We start from the raw sequence: 26,682 nt of genomic DNA, 5'->3' as shown, positions 1-26,682 counted from the left end.
AATCAAAACTCCCTCCCGTTGCTGCGGCTGGACCAATGAGGAGCAAGGGCCGTCAAAGCGCAGCCTCACTGCTTGCTGGGAGTTGTAGTTTAAAACGTAGAGCGGGACTCAGAATCCAGGTTTCCCGAGAGTGATCCCGCCCCTCAGCTCTCCAGCCAATCAGCAGCACTCATCTTGTCGGCGACAATCTCTCCGTTTTCCCTTCCCTATTCGCCGCGCCGAAATAGGCCGCGGTCCAGATGTGGGGTGGGAGAATCGGGGCCTTGCCCCGGGTTTGGGGGTTTTGGCAGACAGGGGTCCTCGGAAGGAGACCGCTGAGCAGCAATGCTGCGTCACTGAAAGGAAACAACTCCCCCCAGTGTTGGAACTGCGGCGGCCCAGGGGACCTCATTCGGGGGGACGGGTTCTTCTGCCCACAGTGCCGGGCGCTGCAGCCACCTGACCCCACTAGAGATCACTTCAGCCTTATGGAATGGTACGGGAGGCGGTTTGGGGAAACGCGCAGGGCGAGAGAGATGTAAGGAGCTGTCGTGCGAGAGGGAAAGGCGGACCAGATCTGGGGAAGAAGGTGGGACCTGTTAGATAGGTGGGCGGAACCCTAGAGACCCAGGGAAAAGGAAGGGGTTTGGGAGAATGGGGTGTGATCTGCTAAAGAGGAAATTGAATAGCGACCCTCAACGGGTGGAGACTCGAGTGGAGGGAGGACTGGAGTTGCAGACCATAAAGTTAGAGGAAATTGAGTGTGGGAGGCTACGGAGAGGGAGACTTGAGGGGCGGGGCCTGAGGGAAGGGTTACTTGAAGAGCCTTAAAGAAAGGAGTTGAGGGATGGGTTCAGAACAATTAAAGTTGGGTTGAAACTTTTAAAGAAGGGAGTACTGAGGTATTACCCAAAATAAGGCAGTAAAAACACGGAAAAACCAATATGGTGAGCGGAGTCTAAGAGAAACGTGAGAATTGGAGGGAGAGAGTCTGAGAAATAGGTGTTTTTCCTGTTCTTCCGAAGGTTGAGGAGCTTGGAGGGGTGGTGAAATTTGGGCAGAGCTAAACTGATCAGATAGGGCAGGCTCTGGGAATAGAAAGCAAAAGGGATTGGATTAAAACAAGTTGGGTGACAGATGAAGGGACCGTGGCCTTGGAAAAATTTGGTAATGGGACTTGGTAGTGCCCCTTCCCTTTACCTCTGGGATCTGCCCCCACTTGTCATTAAGCACTTACGATGCAGTGCGGTAACAAAACTCTTTTAAGGTCCTCAGGGATGCCAAACTAGCATGTTTCCTCTGTCTAGATGACTCTCCTGTGATCTTTGATTTCATTATCATTCAGGTTGCAGCTCAAATGCCATCTCTTTGTCTACCGCATCTCCCACTCTCTCTGACCCTATTCTGTTTTTCTTCACAGCACCTACCATTTTTGGAAACTATCCCTGTCTGCATGTTTACTTCATATTCCCCCATGGGAACAGGAACCAGGCCCATAGTACACAAATCTATAAATATTTGATACATGAATTTTATCTCCCTATTTCCTTCTAGCAACCGTTCCTTCAGAGTTGATACTGCAAAGCTCCAGCATAGGTACCAGCAACTACAGCGTCTTGTCCACCCAGATTTCTTCAGCCAGAGATCTCAGGTAGTCTACTGGCCATCCTTAATCATACCCAAACGCATTCTGGGTGGGTGGCTGAGGCCTTGTAGTTATATGATTCTCCGAGACAGAGCTGGACCCCAGCCAGCCAGGCCCTGGACGTGTCCTGTAGAATTAGGACCCATCCGTTGAAGATAAATGCAGCTCATCCCACACCAGTTCTATTTTGGCCACTTCCTTAGGTCTCTGCCCATCAGTACTTTATGAAATTGTTAACGTAAGATGGCTGACTTGGATGGTAATAAGACTGTCTTCTTCTCCATTACAGACTGAAAAGGACTTCTCAGAGAAGCATTCAACCCTGGTGAATGACGCCTATAAGACCCTTCTGGCCCCCCTGAGTAGGGGACTATACCTTGTAAGGTGATTTCCCAACCCTTCTATGAGTGATTACCTGGTGTCCATTGCACTAAGGCAGGGGTATCCAACCTTTTGGCATCTCTGGGCCACACTGGAAGAAGAATTGTCTTGGGCCACACATTAAATACATTGTGACACATAATCACAAAAAATCTCATAATGTTTTAACTAAATTTACAGTTTTGTGTTGGGCCGCATTCATAGCCATCTCAAGCTACATGCAGCCTGTGGGCCGGGGGTTGGATACCCCTGCTGCCCCCCTGTATTCAGCAGAGAAGTGCTTGAGCCCTGAGTCAATTCAGGGACCCAAAGATATTACATAAGTGTATTTTTCTCTGAATATTCTCTGTAAATCTTACTTGCCCAATTTCATTTTTTTAAACCATTTCCTATAAATTTCAAGGTGACGGCTTTTAGGAAAGGAAATTGGGGGAGTTGGGAGGAAGGTAGAGCTGAGTACCTTAGAATTTTAGGATTTCATAGAATCTTTACAAATATCTAGTTCAAACTCACAAGTGAAGGAATGGCTCTCTCAGGGTCACACATTTCTAAGTAGCAGAAAGGGATCCCGTCCAAGCATTCCTTTCTCAGTCTGAGTTTCCAGCACACTACCCTCACACTTTCATTATTAGGATAGTTCAAGAGTTCCCTGAGTAGTATTCTGCTTGGAAAGGTGAGTAGGATTTATGATGTTGGCCATAGTTTCTTGAACACAACTTATTTCCCCTGCTTTGTGCCCCAACAGCTAAAACTCCATGGAGTAGAGATTCCTGAAGGAACAGATTATGAAATGGACAGGCAATTCCTCATGGAAATAATGGATATCAATGAAAAGCTTGCAGAGGCTCAGAGTGAAGCTGCCATGAAAGAGATTGAATGTATTGTCAGAGGTAAAAGATAAAATAGCACCAAATGCATTTTACTATTATGAGTGTATTTCCATTGTTTAAGTGAAAAATGAATGTAAAGAATACATATGGGTCATCATAGTGATTCAGGGAGTATCTCTTTCTTGGGTATACTGAAACCAGTTTTGTCTGGAGATTAGAGCTTTAACATCCCTACCTCTCTGGAATGCAGCCTTGTCTTCATATTACGAGTCTATTTAAATGGAAAAATTAAGATAATTGTTTTCTCTTTCAGCGAAACAGCAAGAATTGACTGACAGTGTGAGCAGAGCTTTTGAACAAGGTACTGTCTTCATTTCTTGACATTCTCAAATATGGAAAGAATTATAAGCACTGAGGTGCAAACATCCATTCAATAAGTAGCTATTATGTACCCATCCTATGATAGTTACATGGGGATGTGCTAAATACAGATGAGTGCACATTTTTGCCTTCAGAATTCACAGTCTTGCTGGAAAAACAAGCTGTGTGCCAAAAGTCATCATGTGCCAGTGAAAGATTAGATGAGAGAAGGTCCTTTCACTCCCCTTTAACAAGTAAGAAAAGATGGAATGAAGGATGTGGGCTGAAGCCAACACAGGTAGATTCTGAGGGCGAGGCTGCACATTCGACCTTGGACAAGGCCTGCGCACCCGGTTTTCTGCAAGGCCCAGGAGGAGAAGCCCATAGCGGAGTGCTGCCCAAATTACAAATGTGGAATGTTCATCCTTATCCCCACTGTCCTGGCTCTCAGAGTGAAGAGACTATGTTCACTGCTACCTGTTTTTAAGCAAGAAAAACCTTTCAATCCATTCCTGACGGGTGTCACCCCTTAACTAAGAGATAATGGCCCTTTAGCATAGGGTTCATTTTAATGCAAGAAGCAGAAAGCCACTCAGGGTAGCCTAGATAAAGGGAAATTATTGTAAGGAATCGGGGCTACCTCCCAGAATCCAAAGAGAAAGTCCCAGCAATTATTATAGTGCAGTGTGATAAGAGCTTTTCTGGGACAGAACCTGGGAACCAAAAAGCAGTCTGGAACCAAGACTGGTCCTCGACTCATTGTCCCTTGTAGTTTATTCCATCCTCTCTTCTCTAAAAACCACTTCTATCTGCTCCTTTACTGGTATATAGTGCCCTAAGTGGCCTCTCCCACTGGATAACTCTTCAGTCCTCCTTGGTCTGTTACCTTATAAGAATAGTCAGATGGCCTTTCACCATCTGACTATATAGTCCCCTAGATTTCTGGGAGAGGGAATTTGACTGGCCCAGCTTTAGCCAGATGTCCAATCCAGTACAGCCAGCTAGGCCATGGGGATAGGCTTACCTACTTTGCAGGTACTTTGCTGCCTACTTTGCAGAGACTGTAGGGGTTGATTCTGAAAAGCAGGCACAGGGAGGGTCTCTAAAAAGTTGATGAGAAATAGAGATTACCAGAAAAAAAGACAGGAACCCCATGTGTCTGAAACCCATGTCACCCAGCACACAGGCTAAGATGGTCAGATTGTGTTCCACCAGGGCCCACCCTCAGCTCCTGTTGTGCTTTTGTATGCTTTATTTATTTTTTAATTGCAAAATATAATTTTGAAAAAGAATAATGTGTAAGTACAATTTAAAGTATAACAACAGAACACCTATGTCCTCACCACCCAGCTTAAGAAACAGACATGCAAACAAGACACAGAAATGGCCAATAAGCACTTAAAGATGTACTCAACATCACTAATCATGAAGGAAATGAAAATCGAAACCACAGTGAGATACCACCTCATACACGTTAGGATGGCTACTGTGAAGTATTTCAGAAATGCAGAAAATAAAATGTTTTGGCAAGGATGAGAAGTTGGAACCCTTGTGTACTGTTGTTGGGAATGTAAAATAGTGCAGCCACTAAGGAAAACAATGTGGCATTCCCTAAAAAGTTAAAAATAGAATTGCCATACAATCCAGCAACTCCACTTTTGGGTATATACCTAAAGAATTGACTCAAAAAGATATTTGTGCACTGTCAAAGGTAAACAGAGCCAGATACTAGTTAAAGCATAAAGATTTGAATCAGTAAAAATTATTGCAATAGGGAAGAGTCCAGCATGAACTAAACTCAACTTTGATTTGTGACTGGATGTTTTATTTTATTTTTAATTTTTACAGTTTGTCTTTTTAAAAACTTTTTGTTGTTGTGTGACTGGGCATTTTCAAGAGAGGATGAGGAAATAGGGGAGGGGTGCCCAGGAGCTAAGTAGAGTCAGGGAAGTGGAAAATTCCAAAAAGTGGGAAGGGGGGAAGTTGGTCCATGTGAAATAGATCTGGGTTTGCTAACTGGAACTTACAAAATTAGGCTCCTACCCTCCCACAGAGCCTGGGAGACAGGTGTCCAATCTTCACGTGTTGGCTAGAACAAACAGTAAGAAAGGGACAGCGAGAATAGATATTCTTTCCTCTGAACAATGTAAATCAATTTCTCATTTGATTGCCTTTTGTTTATTAAGGACTAGCTGAAGCATCTGTTGAGACGATATTTGAGGACATTTGTTGAATAACGTGAGCAATCAGGCATTTAATGAGGAGCATCTCTATGGAAACAAAAAGAAAAACAAAGATGACTGCTTGGAGCAGAATATAAACCCATGTTCTGAGTCAAGAGTGAAGCCACTTGAGAAAATACTGAACTCTTAAGCATTTTTAGATGGTGACATGAGGGTGGCAACAGCAATCTGATGGACTTCCTGGTTGGTAGTTTGAATGTGGTGATGGCAAAGGTATCATTGTCCCAATCACGGTTACTTCCCAGAGCAGAGCATGGAATGCGCAGTTCTGGCGGACTTTCTGGGTGGCCCATGTACCCGTAGCTCTCAGTCGTCAGGCTGCAGCTTGCAGGGCTTTCTCCGATTCTGGAGGAAGGGGGCAACTACAAGACAACCTGAGTCCCAAAAAGGATCTCGGCAGTCAGGTTTTAGTTCTTAGTGACACCAAGTCAGGAGGGAGGTGAAAAACTGGAAACACCAGTTTGTAGAGCTGTGGCCAGATATTGCAGGAAACCAGAAGAACTGAGAATTTGGTAAGGACTGGCAAAATGTGTAAGATGGCAGGATCCAGTTCAGTTTACAGGTAGATCAAGCTTCAAAGACAATGAACAAGTCTAGATTAGGTTAGCCCACGAGGGTGTGTTACACTTTTCCACTGAAACATACAATTTCTCTCCACAGTCACCCCCCTTTGTAATCAAAGATAAAGTAAGATTTTTCTTGTTTAAAGAATAGTTTTAGTTTCATTAAATTTGGATTGACTATTTATGTAACTCCAACAAGAATGGTAATTGACCATACAGGCCTTTTTAAGTTTTCTTCATGGAACTTTTTATAAGGAATCTCAGGTTGGACTTCAAAAGCCTATTAGGGCTAGGAAGTCAAGCCACGAATCCTCTATCAGGCATCACCTTCAGTGGGTGAATTCCTGTCTTCTCCAAGTCCCTGAAATATCCTGCTTCCTGAGCCTGCAGGAAGTTACCTTACTTACTCACCTGTAAGGCTGAGACCTCTTTAAGCCAGATGCCAGGCCAGTTTTTTCAAGAGGACTTTGTAAGCATTGGCTGCAAAGAGTCAACCTTAGCTCCTTAAAATTGTCTGGTCATATCCGATTTTATTCTTCATTTTCAAATATGGCATTCCAATCAAAGCCTTCATAATTCTTTCCTATCACAAAGAAGACAGATTCTTATGAAACCTATGCAAATAACTATATTGCTATGAAAATAAGAAATAGTCAATAATAGTTTCCAATTTTTTGAGGGATTAGGCAGAGAGAAAAGGAGGTAGCTTAAGAGAAAATGAAATGAGATTTTTTTTATATATATATCTGGAAAATAGGGCATTTAAGAGCCAGCAATATTTCAAACAAAAAAATATTAAAAATTATAGTCATCCTGAACAGTGAGGCTCCATTGGTTGGGTGTTGTCCCTCAGAGTAAAAGGTTGCCAGTTCAATTCCCAGTCAGGGCACATGCCTAGGTTGCAGGCTTGGTCCCTGGTCAGGGTGTGTACAAGAGGCAACCAATTGATATTTCATTTCTCTCTCACATCCATGTTTCTCTCCCTTTCCCTCTCCCACCCCTTTCTCTAAAATAAATAAATAACATCTTTTAAAAAATTACAGTCATTTTTAAATGACTATAATTTATCAGTTAACTCCATCCCATGTAATTAATTTTGTTCTGCTTATCTTAGGTTAGCAGTTTTTTGGACCCATTGGCTTTTAGAAATCCTGACTTAGTTTACTGGTTCGATTTCAAAGTCATTCAATCAATGTCATCAGAAGCCTGTTCCCCAGAGCACCTGGCACAGTCCTTTTTCATGGGTCTTCAAGACAGTCCCTTTTTGTTAAATACAAGTAGTCTGGCCTATAGCTGGTTGCAGAAGCTTCTAGGAAAGCATTAGAATAAAACGTGTATCTATGGATAGCAAAAGACTTAAAGTGACCATAGTTAAAGGTCTGATGAAAGTTCATTATAAAAATAACACAGCTGACAAGGAAATTTGGTTGTTTCTGTGACACGCACATTTTAAAATAATAACTGGACTAATCATATTATACCAAGACATATTATGGATAGTGATGGCATTGACAAATTTCTACGAATTTTACAATTTCTGAAATAATAACATTTTACCAATACAAATAAAACCTAGTGAAAGTTAAGTATCTCTTCTTTGACACTGCTTCCCATGTAATTCAGTATATCAAATAAACCTAATTTGTTTCACATCTCATTTTATAAGGTGAGAGAACAATGCTTTTGAAGTTTTCCAGGGGCTCTGTTGGAAACTTCAAACTCCGTTCAAGACAACTTTATTTAGAACTTGATTAGGGAAGTTGTCAAGAATATCAAAAAATTTGAAAATTTAATTAAATAGGATCATAGTTCATTTTGAAATAATACTTAGTTATCTATTTAACCAAAGTGGTGATGAGAGATTTCAAAGGCAAATGTAGGAGATAACAAGGGGGGAAAAAAAGCCTTAGCTCTTTGAACAGTAAGAAGGCTTGGTTCTCTTAAGTAATCAAGACCACGATAAAGACAACATGAAGCACAGGAAATTATTTTGAGAAGACACAGAATACATGTCTCCAAAAACTAAAGAAATGCCTCTTAAAGTCTTTTATTTAAGAGCAGACCAATAATCCAAGAAACTTTGTAATTTTAACAGAAAACCGAAGTCTGGTTTTGTATCAGTACACTTTATATATAAATCCACTTAATCTTAGCCAGCTTTGACATCACAACATAAACATTTCCTTTTCCACAAACATACAACATTTTTTAATACCCATTCAGGTTTTATCCAGCTCTTTAATTCTTTCACATTCTACTTTAGGACAAAACCACTCTCCTCTTTATCTTAACAGAAACACATTTCTCCTTTCCTTGTGTACTTTTCATATAAAAACACATCCTACTTTTCTTCCATACTTTGTATACAAAGTTGTTTCCCTTCACACTTACTGTGTGTAGTAGTTTTGTTTTTATACATTGATTATAAATTTAACCATTAGTAATCTTTATTTTACAGATAAAACTGGGAAGCAGACAATTGAGAACTATTATATACCAGAATTCTATAAGCAGATTAGCAAATTTTATTAATTTACCATCTCATAATCTCTAGAGGTATATGCTTTTTATAATACATTTTTTTTGTGAGAACCTGTTTATTAACAGACCCAAATATCTTTGGCTTCTCTAGACCATATAAAAATAAGCCAAAGTATATAAACTTAAACTAATGCTTAATAATGAATGTTTTAGAACTACATCTTATTTAGACATTAGATACTTAATGAATATCTGTTATTTAACTTAGCATATCTCTAAGGCTGTAAATTGCCAAAAAGATTTTGGAAAAGACTTTTAGGTGACTAATTATAAAACACAATTATTGCCCTGGCTCAGTGAATTGAGTGCAACCTTGCAAACCAAGGGGTCACAGTTTGAATCCTCGTAAGGGCACATGCCTGGGTTGCAGCCCAGGTCCCCAGTTGGAGGGGTGCATAAGAGGCAACCTCACATTAATGTTTCTCTCCCTCTCCTTCTCCCTCCCTTTCACTCTGTCTATAAAAATAAAATCTAAAAATACCCCTCACAATTATTGTTGAAATAGTTTTTCAAAATAATTTAATTTGAGTAATATCAATTTCATCATTTCTATAACCTTAAATATCTAATATAATATTAGTTTATTTGACTGGTAAACCCAAGTAGAATAAAAATGTTTGTTTGCATTATATTTACTGTTCGTAACTCTGAAGACATACCTATTTTATTAAAGCAACAATATCAAACTAAGTCTTATTTACCAAAAAAGATTTATCTACATTATGTGAAACTGAAAAACACTTGAATTAGTTCCTATATTTCTGGATATTTTGGGAAGATTTCATATATATAAATTTTATTTCGCTCTAAACCAATTGGGATACAACTCTTTTCCTTTTTTTTTTAATTTTATTTTTTTTTATCCTCACCTGAGGACATTTTCTATCATTGCTTTTAGAGAGTGAGGAAGGGAGAGAGAGAAACATCGGTGTGAGAGAGAAGCATTAATTAGTTAGCTCCCATACTCACCCAAACCTGGGACTGAACCTTCAACCTTTCAGTCAGGGGACGACGCTCCAACCAAAGGAGTCACACTGGCCAGGGCAGGATACACCTCCTTTAAGGAGTTTTATAAATTAATTTGGTAATATACCATCAGGAGGTAGGCAAATACCATTTATATATGTAAACATAACAGACTGGCCAATACAAATAGAGACCTTATGGTTTTCATTCTAAGAATTTAGCCTGAAGTCAGGCATAAATTAATGAGTAATAATGAGTAACTAATGAGTAATATAAAACTCATTAGTTTACATATAGAGTGGTTCTTGGTTTTGCTCCATTTTGTAAATTTATCCAAATTGAGTTTCTGGCAATGGAGAAAGTTAAAGGTTACCTGCTCAATGTAAGGGCTGAAGCTTTCCACCAATATTTCTGGAAAAGACCTTCAAAATTTTTTTGTTTTGTTTTGTTTTTTGTCTTGATATGTAATCTTATGTAGGCTGTGGACTGAATGTCTGTTTCCAAAAAGCTTTTATTTTTTCTTATTCAGCTTCAGGTTATTGCTTTTGGGGTGCTTGAGCCCCCTGAGAGCCCCCAATAGGGACACGTAGCCCAATGTTCCAGGAACTATAGGGAGTTGAGGGGTGGGAGTGGGAAGGGAAATGTCTGGCAGGGTGGACAGAGGGGTGGAGGAGGTAGGGTCTTGAAAGGGGACATAGCAAAGGATGCAAGGGAGCTTAAGGGAAGATGGAAGGTGGTGAAGGAGGAAGAAGGAGTAGGAGTGATGGGAAGGAGAGGTCTTGGAGGAGATAGTTTGGGGAGATCTTAAGTTTCTCAAAGAAACCACAGAAATTCCAAGATTTCCTAGGTAAAGTCATACTATCTAAGAAATGGACAGAGCACCACCTTGACGGACTGTCAGCAGGAGTTCGAGAAGGGAGGCTACAGTCGACTGAGAAGTTCCCGTGGAGGAGCAGACTCAAACAGAGAGAACAAAGAGGCCTTACAGGGAGCCAGGAAGAAGAAAATCTCCAGCCCAGGAGTCAGTCCTCACTGGAAACAGGGAGCCAGGAAGAATTCTAGCCTAGGGGGTACCTTTCAAAAGAATCCTGGGACTCTGGCCCAGCTTTAGAGAGTATACTCAGTATCGTAAGAATCCAAATCTGTCCTCACTGTATTTTAACAGAAGTTTGCGTGGGGAACTGAAGTTTGACTCACCACAGGGTACCCAAATGAGCATCAGACTAAAGGTTAGACCAAGGTCTCTGCTTGTTGAAAGGTCTGGTGGTTACAACCATGGGCCCGATGGTGTTTTCAATCCAGATCCGAGTCACAGTGCTGGATAATTTTCAAAGATAAACAAAGCCACGCGTTCAAAGTACAGACTTTTATCAGTAATAACTATTGCAATAGGGAAATGAGTCCAGTGTGCCCTGGCTGGTGTGGCTCAGTTATTGAGCGCTAGCCTGCGAATCAAAGGGTCACTGGTTCGATTCCCAGTCTAGGGCACATGCCTGGGTTGTGGGCCAGGTCCCCAGTAGAGGGCACGCAAGAGACATCCACACATTGATGTTTCTCTCCCTCTCCCTGCCCCTCTCTAAAAAATAAAATAAATAAAATCTTAAAAAAAAAAAAACTCCAGTGTGAACTAAACTCAACTTCAATTTGTGACTGGGCATTTTAAAGGGAGAATGAGGGAATGGGGGTGGTAGTGCACAGGGGTTCAGTAGAGGGAGGGAAGTGAAAAATTCTGAAAGCAGGAACAGGGGATTTGGTCCATGTGAAACCCATCTGGGTTTGCTAACTGGCACTTACTGAAATTAGGTTCCTACCCTCCCACAGAGCCTGGGAAATAGGGGCCCTGTCTTCAAGTGTTGGCTGCAATAAATAGCAAATTTTGAGGCAGCCTTGAATTTACTCAGGTAGGCACTTTAAGAGAAGCTAGGATCATCCTAGGGTTATGGGCTTGAGCTATTAGAAGCTATGTTAGTGTATGTTAGTATAGGTCAAGATCAAGGCCTAGTTAAGAAGAGAGCTCAGAGAAGCCTGGCTAGAGTTTGGTCAAGAACAGTTTTGGTGGACACTTGTGTCCATAGGATTTTTCACAATGGCTAACAGGTGGAAGCACCCCAAGTGTCCATCCATCAATAGTTGAATGGATAAACAAAATATGGTGTGTGTGTGTGTGTGTGTGTATACAATGGAATATCATTCAGCCTTTAAAAAGGCAGGACATTCTGATACATACTACATGGATGAACTTTAAGGATATTATGCTAAGTAAAATAAACTAGTCGTAAAAAGATAAGTACCGTGTGGTTCCATGTACATGAGTAGTCATACTCAGAGACAAAGTGGCACGGAGGTTTCCGGGTGTCGAGTGACGGGGTGGGGAGGAGGGGAATAGGAGTTTCTGCTTCCTGGGCACAGTGTTTCGGGTTTACAAGGAGAGAAGAGTTCTGTGACTGAGTGGTGGTGTGGGCTGCACAACCATGTGAATGTACTTAATGCCACTGAACTCTACACTTAAAAGTGGTTACAGTGGTACATTTTATGTTACATGTTTTTTGTCACAAAAGAGTTTTTGTAGATACAAAAGTAATAAAATAAAATAAAATAAATATAGAACATGTCCACTGCCTTCCAAGTCCCAGTAGGCCCTTTGCAATTGCATCCGCCTTCCACTGTAACCATGCTCCTGAATTTTGTGTTCATCATTTCCTTGCTTTTCTTGATAATTTTAACCATATATGAACATAACAGTATGTCCTTTAGTTTTACATATATCTAAGTCAGACTTTCTCAACCTCAGCACTACCCACATGTTGGCCAGACAATTCTTGGCAGAAGGGGCTGTCCCTTGTGCTGTCGGATGTTTAGCAGAGCCCTGGACTCTCTCCACTAGATGTCAGTGTCACCTTCCCCGTTGAGACAACCGAAACTGTCTCGGGACACTGCCAAATGTCTCCCAGTGGGCGCAAAATCACCCTCAGTCAAGAACCACCGGTTTAGGGGCTTTATTCCCAGAACTGAGGCACAGAGGCAGTTCTTCCCCGTCCTCCTCAGGGTGAGACCACCACGTGTGATACAGGAAAGCTCTGGAAACACAACCGTTTATTACTTGGGAACTGCTGTGAAGAGTCAGCTTCTCTTATTTAAAGTCTGAACCCAGTGGGTAAGCATGCTTTTGCCTTGTTTTGGTTAAACCCCCCAGCCCCTTAATAATCCAGGTGTTTCTTGGTCAGACATACTGAGTAATTGATCAGCCCTCCAGAGGCTGGGACTCAACTTGAATCCAGCTGCTTTAGTCAATAGACTTAGCTTTATTCTTGCTTGAGATGAAGTCTCACCTTAATGTCTCTGTTTATTTCAGATGATTTTGAAAAAGCCAAGGAAATTTTAACAAAGATGAGATACTTTTCAAATGTAGAAGAAAAGATCAAGTTAAAGAAGATTCCCCTCTAATTGTTGCTAGTTTTAAAGTTTTAAAAATAAAGTTCTTGTATATTTCTTGGCTGGCTTCTGCTAATTGAGACTGGATATGCTTTACCTGTGTGTATCATCTTAATTAAACCTCTGGCTCAAGCATAAATGGATGGCAAAGTTTGTCATGACAGCAGAAACAGCCCAGCTAGAGTTTGAGTGGTCAATTCTTTCATGCGATGCTGATACACCATTCCCCCAGCTAGGCCAGTGGATGAGGAGGTGGGGATGGACCCACTCGAGGCCCTGGAGGAAGGGTTTGGCAAATTTTTTCTGCAAAGGGCCAGGTAGTAAATATTTTAGGCTTCGTGTGTTTTGTGTTGTAACTACTCAACTTGCCATTGTAGCACTTTACTTACAAAACAGGCATTGAGCTAGGTTTGGCCGTTGGCTTGCCAGCCTTTGCCCTGGAACCACATCTTCCTTCACAGATGGTCCTCGTGTTAGCATGGCCTTCGGGCATCCTGTTTGGTAGCCATGCAAAGCTGCCTACCAGTCTTTGGCCTACATTTCAAAATGTAGTTAATATTATCAAGAATCACTCTGGTATTAAACACTAACCACATTTTCAGGATTGAGTGCTGGCCTGCGAATCAAGGGGTTGCTGGTTCAATTCCCAGTCAGGGCACATGCCCGGGTTGCATGCCAGGTCCCCAGTGGGGGCACACAAGAGGCAACCACACATTGATGTTTCTCTCCCTCTGTCTCTTTCTCCCTTCCCCTCTAAAAATAAATAAGTAAAATTTAAATAAAAAATAAACACGGACCACATTTTCAGCTCCACCTAGGGACAGAGCACTTTTAAGTTCTTTGGACAATTGACAGTTTCTTGTCCTGATTTCCATGCTCTTCTAACCCAACCTGAAGCAACTCCACTTCCCCTTTTGGATCTTTGGAAATTCAGTTTTAGTTCTTGATTCATTTCCAGAAAGAAAAAAGCATTTTTTTTAAGTCTCTGGATCAAAGAAGATTAAAAGAGAAAATTCTGATTTAAAAATTCCAGCAAACTGTTCAAACTCTTGTAGAGAGTTGCTTGTTTCTAATTGTAAAAATTCAGGGTTTTGAGCCACAGCTTACAACTGCAGCTCCTTTGCATCCTTCCTCATGCTAGTCTAAGTATTTATATTTTCTGGATCCTGATCCAGTTATACTCAGTAATATTTGAGGACTTGCGGATCTTCTGAAGGAAAATGGACCACAGCAGCTGTCTGGCTTAATGGTACTTGGGAATATCAGTACAATCTCCAGCCTCTCACAGTTTACAAGGAGAATGAGTTATTTGTTGGAAAACACACAGGGAGTCTTTTAAGTCAATCATTACAGTGCAAGCAAATGTCCTGATTAAATTTGGTTCTTCGGCAAAGGAGGAGATGAAAGGAATGTTTGATACACTTCCCTAGACAACCTTCATTCCTTCTTCAGAACAGTGATCAGGACCGAAACAATCTGACCACAAAAAAGAACTCAGATAAATGTTGTCTCAAATGACATCTCTGGAGGAACTTCAAAGAAACATTCCTCACCTGTTGCCTTCAACTGGAAAGGTCACTGGGCTTTCCAGTAAATTATTTCTGACATGGGGAATAAAGAAAAAAGACTTTATTTCTGAGTCATGACTTCTAAGTCAGTGGGATTACTTTTTTCCCCCTCTTCCAAATTCTTTCCCTTTTAGTCTAAACCCTTCAGTGTAGCTGGACTCCTAAAGCCAGGAACACTTGAAAGTGTTCCCTGACAAAGCCCTAAGGGAGGCATGCTTCTAGACAGCTGAGAGGTTAGCAGCCCTATTTGCATTAACGTTTCTGACTCAGAGAAGCAAATTAAGCGCCCACCTCCCAACCCCACATCATTCCTAATACAGTGTCTGAACAAATCAGAGGTCTTCATTAATTTGAGATTCTGTCCAGCCTGGTGTCAGACAGGCATGGCGTTATGGACCACGTGTGTTCCCCACCCCAAAACTTCCTGTGTTGAAGCCCTCACCCCCCATTGTGGCTATATTTAGAGATGGTACCTCTACGGAAGTAATTAAGGTTAAATAAGGTCATAAAAAGCCCTGATCCTATAGGATCAGTACCCTTATAAGAGAAGATACCAGAGCCCTAGTGGGATAGCTCAGTTGTTTACAGTGTCATCCTGATATATCAAGTTTGTGGGTTCAATCCCCACTCAGGGCACATACAAGAAAGCAACCAATGAATGCATAAATAAGGGGAACAACACGTCCATGTTTCTTTCTCACCCTTTCTCTCTCTAAAAATCAACTTTTTAAAAAAAATTTTAAGACACCAGAGAGCTCCCTTGTTCACTCTCTTGCCCTTGGGAAAGGCCCTGTGAGAAAGCCAGAAAGAAGCCTGCCATGTGCAAGTCAGGAAGAGACTCCCCGCCACCGGAAACTGAAACTGACCATGTTGGCACCTTGATCTTGGACTTCAGCTTCCAGACTCAGAAAATTCATTTCTGCTGTTTAACCACCTAGTCTATGGTATTTTGTTATTGTAGCTTGAGCTTGACTAATACACCTGGATTTTAATCCTGGCTCTGCCACCTATTTGCTGTGAGTCCATTATTGTGCCAAGCTTCATTTCTTCTTTAAAATAATGACAGTACCTATTTTACAGGGTTGTTGTGAAGATTACATGAAATAAATTATCTATGCAAATTACTTAGCACAGTGAGTGGCACAGCAGGCACTCAAATGTGATTTTTTTAAATGACAGTGACTACTTATATTATTTTCATTTTGGCAACAAAGTCATGTCTTCCACTATAGAAGACATACGATCCTTTCAACAAAGTTTTAGGCATTCTTTTTGTAAAAGAATACTCAGCCCTGGAGAGATACACAGAACAGTTAGATGCTTCCTACTTCCGGGGAGGACTTTTACACCAACAACCGAAACAATAATAAAAGTTCCCATTTACTGTACAATCACTGTGTGCCAGGCAGTACTTTGCATGATTCCATCAAATTAAACCCAATTCAACTTGTTTTGCACATGAAGAAACAAGTTTCCAGGAGGTAAGACAGTCAAGAGCTGGGATAGAAACCTAGATCTCTCTGTAAAGCCTGTGCTCTTGGGAAGGCTGAACCCACTGAGATTAAGTACAAGCCAAGAGGATTAAACAACTTTTACAAGAGGGCCCATTTGCCAGGGCCTGAACCATGCCAAGCAGAGGCAGGATTTGACCTGAGCCCCTGTTTCCAAAGCCTGAGCATACAGTTTCACTGGGCTTAGGGAGGGATGGCTCCCAGGTACAATAACCAGGGAAGAAGCTTTCAAGGAAGAGGGGAAATGGGATTCAGACAAGCATAAAGAAGCTGTGTCAGGTGTCCCCAAGACCACCCCCAGGTTCAACAACTCACTAGGAACACCCACAGGACTCTTATTGTCCTACTCATGGCTATGATTTGTTACAGAAAAAGAAGACAAAGCTAAATCAACAAATGGAAAAGGCACATAAGGTGAAACTTGATGGAAACCAGGCACAAGTTTCCAAGTCCTCTCCCAGTGGAGTCACACAGTGACACAGGACACATTTAGCTCCTCCAGCAACAAGACGTGACAACACATGTGTGCGTGCAAGTGTTGAGTGCAAGGGAAGCTCCTTAGAGTCTCAGTATCCAGAGTATTCTTGGGAGCTGGTAGCATAAACACCCTCTGTTTAGCGTGTGCCAAAATTCCAGGCTCCCAAAAGGAAAACAAGTTTTCAACGTAAACTACATTGTTTGTACAATTTAGGCAGAGAGGACCACTCTTACCAGTTCTGGGAATAGGGAAACAGTCTCCAGATACAAGTCCTCAGGTACCAAGGGCCAACCTTCTAAGTAGACCTAAGGATGTGCAATCTTAGAGCTGCTGTTAACTCATTTCTACACTGAAGCCAAGGGAAGGTCCTATCATTGCCAAGGGAATTATATAAAAACAATCAATATTCCAAGAGGAAAGCACCTGCATTGCTAAAGGGGTTTTTCCTGTCTCTGGCCACCACAGAAGAAGATGCTGCTCTTTGAGTTGACAATGCAGTTACAACACCTTGTGTTCAGTGGCAAGTGACAAATAAATGGCTGCAGGGGACCTGGACCTACAGTTTGGCTTTGACAAAGAGTTCCTTGGTTCAGTCACTTGGTGACATGTTGAACATAGCAGATGTAGCCAGATGGGGGAAAAAAAATGGAAGACACCATCTTTTCCTTTCCAGGGGTGGCTGTCTGGAGGCAAGAGAGACTCGGAAACAAATCAGAGGACAGAGACGTTAGGGCTCCAGGCAGAAAGCACACACAGGAGATGGTAGTGGAGTGGATGCTATCAGAGAGGGGTGGGGTCTTCAAGGAAATGGAGAAGCGGAGCTTCATCTGAAAGCTGGGGAGAAAAGGCGACACACCACTTGACTCTGGTAATTGCTGCCTTGCTGAGATTCAGACACGATATTGACAATCTCCTGATTTTTTTTTTCAAGAGAAATTGGAAGGGGGACTTTAACAGGAAGTTTCCCTGGAGCTGCCAGGGCCCATGGAAGCACCAAGCAAGAAACAGCTAACTCAGCTGGGGGAAGGAGAGGGGCCAGACAGACTTTGCAGAGGAGGTGATGTGAGAATCGAACTGTGAAAAAGGAAACAGCTCACCCGGTGGACTGGGGAAGGAAGTAGAAGTTAGGTTACTAATTATATTTGTGATGCTGCAGATTTCATAAAAGCACAGAACTGGGTTTAACATCTGGTACTTCTCTTACTCCCGTGTGCCTTTGAGCAGTTAAATTTCAGTTTTCTCATCTATAAAATGTGAATAACTGTAGCATCAACCTCAGTCATGAGGAAGTATGGATATGATGTCAGGAGTGAATAGTATATAAAATAATGCACACTGAATACTTTTATAATATTTTTCAGCAAATATTAGTGGGTAGCATACAATGAGATGGGAGCAGAAATGAGAGGCCCCTAACCAGCAGTTACGGGCAGAATCACGGAGGCTTCCTGGACGCTGCACCTATGAGCTAAGTCTTGAAGTTAGATAAGAAGGCATTTGGCATTTTCAGGTAGGTAAGCAGGAGAAATGGTATGTGTACAAACGAAGAGTCTCACTGCAGTGGGGTGAGGGCAGGAGTGGGGAAGCGGCAGAGACATATTAAGAAAGACACAGCCATGTCAGGAGGAGCAGTGTAGACAATAAAGAAAGGGAGACCCATCTGGGGACACTTGGGTAGAGTTGAGTGGTGATGGTTTCTGCACTAAGGCAGCATTGTGGTAAGGGGCAGGGTGAACAGGCTCAAGAGCATTCTAGGAGATGGAATCATTAGGACTTGGACACTAACTGGATATGCTGAGGGCTGAGTTAAGGAACCTCCAGTTTCTGGTGTGAGCACTAGGGGATGGGGAGGGTCTTGACTAAGACAGAAAACCCAGGAAGAGGAGCTGCAGCTTGGGGTGGGGTTGAGGAGGGGCTGAACTCCCTAATTTCACTAGCAGTGTATGAGGGTTCCAATTTCTCTATATCATTGTCAACACTTATGATTGCCTGTCTTTTTAATTTTAGCCATTCTAATATGTGTAAAGTGGTATCTCATTGTAGTTTTGATTCATATTTGTCACTAATGATGTTGAGCGTATTTTCATATACTTACTAGCCATCTGGAAATCTTTTTTGAAGAAATGTCTATTCATATCCTTTGCCCATTTTAACACTAGATTATTTGTCTCTTTGAGTTATAAGAATTTAAAACTATATTCTGGATATAAGTCCCTTATTGGATATATGTTAGCTGTAGCTTTACCATAGATGCCCTTTATCAGGTTGAGGTATTTCCCTTCTATTCCTAGTTTGTTGAGTGTTTTTATTACAAAAAGGTGTTGAATTTTGTCAAATTGTCTATTGAGATGATCATATGATTTTTCTTCTTTATTCTGTTGATATGGTGGTTAAATTTATTAATTTTTGAGTGTTGAAACAGCCTTATCTGGAATAAATCCCACGTGGTCATGGTGTGTATGTTATTGGATTTGGTTTTAAATATGTTGTTGGACTTGGCTTGCTAGTATTTTGTTAGGATTTTTGCATCTATATTCATAAGGGATATTGATCTGTGGTTTTCTTACCTTATGATGTCTTTGTCTAGTTCAGATATCGAGATAAAATTGGCCTCACAGAATGGGTTGAGAAATTTTCCCTCCTGTACTTTCCGGAAGAACTTGTGAAAGATTGTTGTTGTTTTTTCTTTAAATATTCAATAAATTTCACTGGTGAAATCATATGGACTTGGTCTTTCTTCGCAGAAAGATTGTAAACTACTAATTAAATCTCTTATTATAGGCCTATTCAGAATTTCTGTTTCTTCTTAAATCAGTTTTGTTGGTGTTTTTCTAGGAATTTATCCATTTTATCTATTATCTAATTTGATGGCATTTATTTGTACATGATGTTCACTTAAAATTCCCTCTTTAATTCCTAATTTTAATAATTTGTGTCTCTACTTCCTGATTCTTTTGGTGAATCAGAAAGAATCACTAAAAAGTATCACTAAAGGTTTGTCAATTGTGTTGATCTTTTCAAAGAACAAACTTTTTATTTCATTGATTTTTCTCTTTTTTTTTTTACTCTCTATTGCATTTATTTCTGCTCTAATCTTAATTGTTTCCTTATTCAGCTTGCTTTGGGTTTAGTTTTCTATTCCTCTTCTAGTTTCTTATGGTAGAAGTTTTAGATTATTGATTTTGAGATCTTGTTTTCTAAAATAGGTGTTTATAGCTATAAATTCCCCCTAGGCAATGCTTTTACTGGATCCCCTAAGTTTTAGTATGATGTATTTTCATTTTCATTCATCTCAAAGCATTTTCTAATTTCCCCTGTGATTTCTTCTTTCACCCTTTGGTTCTACCAGGTTTTAATAAAAGCAAGTTCCACATAGAAATCTGCCTCTGGTAAGAACATTCAGCAAGCAGGAAACAGCCAAACAACTTATTCTAGAATGTTCAAGTTACAGCTCTGTTTCTCTTTGTTTCTCCAAAACTCCTTACACATAAGGTTCGTCTGAGGCAAATGAAAAAGCATTCTAGTGTCAGGATATGACCAAGAACACCCCCCCAACCCCCTCACCAGTAGGGGGCACAAGACCACTTAAGAATCGAACCTGGGATGCCATCTTGAGTGTGGGAGGTTGAAGGGCTCACTAGATTTTTATACCTTCTTAGTATCGGGATGAAACACCTCTAGTAATTCTAGTTAATCTATGTATCTTAAAAGACTACTCATCTTATCCATGAAAAGCTCATTCTAACATTGCTACTGTTAATGAGCAGAAACCTCTAGAGTTCAGAAGACTGGAGAGAGCTAAAGCACTTGCGGCAGCTGCCTTTGATTAAATTTCCTTGCCACCCATGAGTGGGCATTGTGGTTAGGGAGGGGCATACCTGCCCTGGGGTGGACCACTGCCAGCACACGCATGCTGTTACACTTTGCATGTGGAAATAATATAAAGAAAATTGTAGACTAGTCACAATGTAATGCAGGGGTAAAACTTTATTAATAAATCCAGTTTTATTTTTTTAAACATATGTGAAAGCTGAGAGAACAAAGTGTAATAAATAGCCAAGAGAGTGTACTGGAGCCTCTCCATTGTTCCTCGGGACAATGTGGAAACAAGGGCGGTGGTCCCCTGCTCAGACCAACTAACTGCCCATTTATTCTGCCCCAGTCATGGGCACCAAGGAAACCAAGGAACACTGTGGGCATTTTCATTGATGTTAACACCAAAGAGTCGTGTGAAAATCCCTAACTTCCTATTTTCAAGACTGCTCTTGGCACAATATATTCTATAAGGTACTCCAAGAGTTTAAAATAGGGACGCTTGTCATTGTCTACAATCTACAATACCTCCTTTTTTTCTGGCTCCAAAAGCACCACAAACATTTGATATACTGGAAAGGTCTGTTTGGATGTAAAAGATAGCAGTTGTTACCAGGGAGAAAAATTAATGTATGCAAGTTTTGAGGTAAGAGAGAGGAATAGAGAGCAATTCCATAGAAAATTGAAGAAAATCCAAATTGTTAGATACAGACATCAGGTGGGGCATGGGAAGAGATGAAGCTGGGGAGATGGGACGGGGAAGGATCCTGAAGGAATGCAGAGCCTTAAGGTGGTTGGACCTTCTCCCAGGAGTAGTAGGGAGTCATGGAATGACTTAAGGCAGGGGAACAGCACATCAGGATTGCATGGTGGACAAACATGTCTGGCTGTCCTGAGGCTAATGGGCTGGAGGGGCAAGAGTAGAGCAAGGAGACCAGCTAGGAGGCTCCAGCAGGCAAGTGATAATGAATTGGGTCACGGGAATACTGATATCCCTAGTTCTTCTACAAAGTCCTACTTGCTTACCAGAGGAAGCTAACTACCACCTACTGGGACTGTGGTTACCAAGCAAGTGGTAGTAGCTACCATGTCCTTCCTCTTCTACTCCAGGCTCACTGGTTGATGTAGACCTGGGAAGCCATGTGGAGATGTCTCATCGCCACCAACAGTGCCCATGATGACAATGCCAGTGTCCAAATGACCTAGTGCGTCAACAAATAATTAACAAGGAAGAAAGCAGACAGGGACCTAGATTAAAGGAGACTCAAGAAACAGGAAAACTGCCCTGGCTAGTGTGGCTCAGTGGATTGAGTGCCAGCCTGTGAACCAAGAGATTCTGGTTTGATTCCCGGTCAGGGCACAGGCCTGGGTTGCGGGCCAGCTCCCCAGCTAGGGGCGTGTGAGAGGCAACCAATCAATGTTTCTCTCCCTCTCTTCCCCCTCTCTAAAAATAATTAAAATATTAAAAAATTAACTCTGCATTTTGCATTCTCACAACTGTAAACCTCCCTTTGCTACATCTGTGTATCTCTGTATATCTGTTGGTTCCATTTTCCTGGAGAACACTGCCTAATACAGGGATCTTCCCTTGAATATGCATTTTGTGGGTGCTCAGCAGGAAATAATATTTTTATTGATTTGTGGAAAGTAGTGATGATACGCCTGGCTTTGGAGTTAGTCACATCTTGCCAGAACCATCATTACAAACTCTGGGATCCTGGGGTAAGTCCTTCTCCTCTCTCAATCTTAGTTTCTTATTCCGCAAGTGGTGATACCAGTACAGGGTTATGAAGGAGTGCACTCAGTACAGTGCCTGGTAATACGGTAAGTGCTCAGTAATGTTTGTGGCTGGCACTGATTGCTTCTTTTGACCTTTTTTTTTCCCCATAGATAATATCTTTATTACACTGTTCACTGGTTTTTTGTTTGGAATTAGCCACCTGAGATGATGTTCCAAGACTGGTTTAACCACCTCTTGCTTGGTGTCTCAGCTAAGGATGCCTGTCTGCCTCAGTTCCACCTGGAAATCCAGCTCAGGTACTTGCTGCTGTTGACATCACCTCGGGTTCAGCTGTCACTCTAAGTTGCTCAGTGAGGCTGTCCTACTACATTTGACTTTGACTTCCACCTCCGGTATGTGCTGTTCCATAGTCCATCTCAAGTGTAAGAGGTCCTTGGTCTGCTCCAGCGTACCATGAGCTGTTCCTCAGAATAGAATGCTAAGCGCGTCCACAGGCACTCCACTCTTCTTTTGGTCCCTTGTGTTTAATGTTGTGTCTTAGTCCATTGGACTTCTGTAACAAATACCATAGACTGGGTGGTATCAACAACAGAAATTCATTTCTCAACTCTGGAGGCTGGGATGTCTGAGATCGAGGCACCAGCAGATTCAGTGTTAGGTGATGGCCCATTTCCCAGTTCATACATGAGCATCTTTTTGCTGTGTCATCACATGGTGAAAAAGGGACCCCTTTGGGAGAGTCTCTTTTATGAGACTGGCCCCCTCTTCCATGAGGGCTCCATCCTCATGACCTACTCACCTCCCAGAGGCCCCCCTCCTATTTGGGGGTTAGGATTTCCACATATGAATTTGGAGGGGACACAAACATTCAGTCCATTGTGCCTCATCATATTGAACATGTTTATTTTAAAAATATCCTTTATCTAACTATAAAGTAGTACATATTTATTGGAAAAGAATAAAGCTTAAATTTTATGGCTCCCCCACTCCTCGCAGCTATTTGCCATCAATAGTTTGGTTTAGTATCTTTTCTTTTTTCTTTCTTTTTTCCCCCTGTGTTTATTTATTGGTTGATTTTAAAGAGAGAGGAACGGAGAGAGAGACGAGAAACATGTATGCCCTGAATGGAGACAGACCCCGCAACCTTGGTGTATCAGGACGAAGCTCTAACCAACTGAGCTACCTGCCCAGGGCAGTTTAGTATCTTTTCTACCTAGGGGAATGAAGCCTAATAATTTTGTATGAACATCCTGACAAGATTGTTTCTTGCTAACCTCTATTAACTAATGACTATTAATTATGTAGACAAGTTACTTACCCTATCTAAGCTTAGTTTTATCGTCTTTATGTAGACACATACGACTACCCGTGGTCCAGTTGTGAGAGTAAAATGAGAGAATGTAGAGCTCTTAAGTGTGTATCTAGCGCACAGGCATGTACGTGTGCACCCACAAATAAGAAAAAGCACTTGAAGAATATTCTTAACAATGGGGCTTCCTGCAGGATGGCACTAAGGCAATTTTTATTTGCTTCTCTGTACTTTTATCACTACCTCCACTAATTTTCTACTAAGACCCTATATTAGTTTTAAAACCAGAAAACACTGTTGTTGTTGTTTTTTAAGATAAAATAAAATTTGCCACCAGGAGAAAGAAGTCTGCAAGGGTTTCTCTAAGTGTCTGTATGTCTCCGACCCACCAGTCCCATGAGAGGTGAACTGGAAGTCACTTCAAAGAGGCAGGCCTGTACTGTCACTGAGAAGAAGAGATGCTCTTAGTAGCCACTGTCAAGTTCTGCAGCCACTCTCCCTAGGCCAGGGCAGGAGACAATGCACAATAATCCTGTCTTTTGCTTCCAGGGATCTGAAGCCCCAAACAGTCTCTCTCACTCACTGTAGTGAGGCTTTCCCTGATTGCACCAAAGCTCATTTTTCCAGGGAATTCAATGAGATGGAGCAAAGCCTAGCAGTCTGGGGTGGGATCTAAAGTCTCATACATGGGCTTGAACTCCTTTACTTATAGCTGAGGGAGTTGGGAACCGTAACTTGCCTTACTTTCCTTATCTGTAAAATGGGAGTAATAAAAACATCTGATTTAGAGTAACCGTAAGTAATACTTGACTTTTCCTGAGCAAAGAGCACCTACAAGTAGGAAGTACCTAATAAATATTAATTCTAGTACATTGCCTGGTAAGAGATATGCAACCTGTTATAGAACTGTGAATGAAAGAATGAATCTGGATAGGCATTCAAGAAATACAGAAAAGAAGTTTCAGAATTATATATAGAATAGGACTCCCTTTGTATAAATATATCCTTATATTTATATGTGTGTATAACATCATCTAGAAGGATTTTAACATTTATTTTAGAGAGAGTTAGGGACAGTGAGACAGAGAGAGAAAAAAAACACTTATTTTTGTTGTTCCACCATCCATGCATTCATTGGCTGACCCTTGTATGTGCCCGGACTGGAGATTGAAACCACAACTTTGGTGTGTGGGCACGGTGCTCTAACCAACTGAGCTACCCAGCTGGGGCTAGCAGGGTATTTTTTTAAGTGAGGAATAGGTGGCCATTTGTAGAAATGACCCCAGGAGACTATCTTTTAAATCTAGTTGAGGTAAGCAGGTTTTGCCTAAGGGAGGCAAAACAGGTTTATAAACGCCACTAAGAAAACTTAAACCTAATCCATTATATTACATTAGGCAAAAGGGGTTCATTCATCTTTTTCTTAGGCCATTATGAGGTCAATGGAAATGGAGAAAGATAATCTGGAAGCATTTCACAAGTTAAGTCCATAGGACTTGCTAACTGATTAAATACAGGGGTGAACACAAAAGAGGCATGGATGATGCTTGGGTTTTTGATTCAAAAGAGAAAAGCATATTTTGGTAGCTGAAACTGGCCTGGTACTATCGGGTAGGATTTGGTGTCTTGCCATTAAAACAATTTCCTGGAATGTCAATACCAAACAAGGAATGACATGTGACTTTGATGGATCAGGATAAAAGCAACACAGCCCTGGCCAAATAGCTCAGTTGGTTAGCGCGTTGTCCTGATATGCCAAGGTTGCAGGTTCGATCCTTGTTCAGGGTACACACAATGAGGGCATAAATAAGTGGAACACCACGTCCGACTGGTGTGACTCAGTTGCAAAGCAAAAGGTTGCCCATTAGATTCCTGGTCAGGGCACGTGCCTTGGTTGCAGTTCAGTAGTGCCTGGTGGGAGTCCGTACCAGAGGCCACCCGATCGACGTTTCTCTGTCACATCCATGTTTCTCTCCCTCTCTCTCTCCCTCCTTTCCCCTTTCTCCAAAAATAAATAAATAAAATCTGTTTTAAAAAGTCGATGTTCTCTCCTCTCTCTCTCTCCCTTCCTCTCTATAAATCAATCAATCAATAAGTAAAAATGTAATTGCTTATTTTTTCATTGCTTCTAGAGAGGAAGGGAGAGCAAGTGAGAGATTAACATCAATGTGAGAGAGAAACATCGACTAGTTGCCTCCCGCACCCCGGGAACGGGGATGGTACCAGCCGGGACAGAGGATGGGAACTGCAACCAAGGCATGAGCTCTGACGGGGAATCAAACCCTCAACCTTTCATTTATGGGATGATGCTCCAGACATCTGAGCCACGCTGGCCAGAGCATTAAAAAAAAAAAAAATTAAAGATAAAAACAAGACTACTTTGTAATTATGTCTGAATACACACACAAATGTGAACATTGTCTAAAACACAAAAACAACCAAATATCTCCCTATCCCGGCTAATATAAAGGACTGTTGCCTCCTTACCAATTCATTCCTCACACCTTCTAGAAAAGATTGACTAAGATACCCAATCATAGGATTATCTCTGCTTCCTGACAATATTAATTCTAGAACAAAGCTCTGTTTCCTTGAACCTTCCCACAAATTACCTACGACAGCCCAAATCCTATAAAATGTTCTACTTACTGGAGACTCCCTCACTGGAAGGAGTCTATTAATAAACACATCTTTCTTCAATTATAGGTATGTTCGTCGCAGCCTCTGGCTGATGGGCATTGACGTTGGCACAAGCAACTCAGACTGGATGATGGAGCCATTCCCTGGGATGGAAAAAAGTTAGGAGTAATCAGTGGCTGGGGTTGACCAACTCTGCCAACTCCTCTGGCGAGCCTGCGTCTCTGGATGATGCCCCGGCAGAAACTGGAAGGCTTCGCACTAGCGCTCTGTGGTCTTTACTGACGCTCCCTGTTGTTCCCTCTAAGGCATCACCAACTTCATTTACATTAAAACACAGAAAGAATTAATAGCTGATATTTAATGAACCTGTACCGTGTGCTGAGAAGCGTTCTAAGGGCTCTATATGTTTAATTCATTTACTTTTCCCATCAACCCTATGAAGATAGGTATTATTATTATCGAGTTTTACCACTGAGAAATCTAAGATAAAGAGATTACATACTTTACATGCCTTGTGAAGCGAGGATTCCAACCTAGGTCATATTCAACGCCGGACAGAGCGATCCTCAGGCTTTAGCCTACTGAGCCAAGGCAGCCATCTTGTTTGTAGTCTACGGGGACTACAACTCCCGTCATTCCTCGCGGCAGTAGCTCTCCACACACAACAAATCCCGGCGTGCCC

At 41.6% G+C, this 26,682-nt stretch overlaps 1 protein-coding gene and 1 long non-coding RNA gene across 6 annotated transcripts; one reads left to right on the top strand and one right to left on the bottom strand.

The window, feature by feature from the left end:
• The first annotated feature begins 187 nt into the window (after nt 1-187).
• On the top strand, nt 188-13,001 carry HSCB (HscB mitochondrial iron-sulfur cluster cochaperone). 5 transcript variants are annotated; one of them, XR_006656383.2, is made up of 7 exons: nt 188-475; nt 1,534-1,630; nt 1,914-2,003; nt 2,751-2,895; nt 3,149-3,196; nt 12,554-12,662; nt 12,861-13,001. XR_006656383.2 is itself a non-coding variant. In XM_024567097.3 (6 exons), the coding sequence occupies exons 1-6, from the start codon at nt 240-242 to the stop codon at nt 12,950-12,952; spliced, it is 708 nt and encodes a 235-aa protein (XP_024422865.1). In that variant the 5' UTR covers nt 188-239; the 3' UTR covers nt 12,953-13,001. The 5 variants fall into 5 exon arrangements, 4 of the variants coding, with proteins under 4 accessions (XP_024422865.1, XP_024422866.1, XP_024422867.1 ...); XM_024567097.3 differs by lacking the exon at nt 12,554-12,662; XM_024567098.3 differs by lacking the exons at nt 12,554-12,662; nt 12,861-13,001 and adding an exon at nt 5,382-5,518.
• Nucleotides 5,873-26,615, bottom strand: LOC123480390 (uncharacterized). Its single transcript, XR_006656384.2, has 4 exons — nt 26,503-26,615; nt 26,010-26,143; nt 6,413-6,584; nt 5,873-6,010 (listed from the first exon to the last, which is right to left on the bottom strand). It is a non-coding gene; the product is annotated as an uncharacterized lncRNA (long non-coding RNA).
• Between the last annotated feature and the right edge of the window lie 67 nt (nt 26,616-26,682).

The sequence above is a fragment of the Desmodus rotundus genome, chromosome 7 (assembly GCF_022682495.2).
Source record: "Desmodus rotundus isolate HL8 chromosome 7, HLdesRot8A.1, whole genome shotgun sequence".
Taxonomy (NCBI): domain Eukaryota; kingdom Metazoa; phylum Chordata; class Mammalia; order Chiroptera; family Phyllostomidae; genus Desmodus; species Desmodus rotundus.
The sequence above is the reverse complement of the archived record's forward strand: the minus strand, read 5'-3'. Positions and strand labels throughout refer to the sequence as shown.

What these genes read in the sequence shown, in the direction of transcription:
- HSCB (XM_024567097.3), top strand. Translation starts at nt 240, where the DNA reads ATGTGGGGTGGGAGAATCGGGGCCTTGCCCCGGGTTTGGGGGTTTTGG. An exon ending in TCTTCAGCCAGAGATCTCAG is followed by an intron (nt 1,631 to 1,913) that starts GTAGTCTACTGG and finishes TCTCCATTACAG; the next exon opens with ACTGAAAAGGACTTCTCAGA. An exon ending in GATTGAATGTATTGTCAGAG is followed by an intron (nt 2,896 to 3,148) that starts GTAAAAGATAAA and finishes TTTCTCTTTCAG; the next exon opens with CGAAACAGCAAGAATTGACT.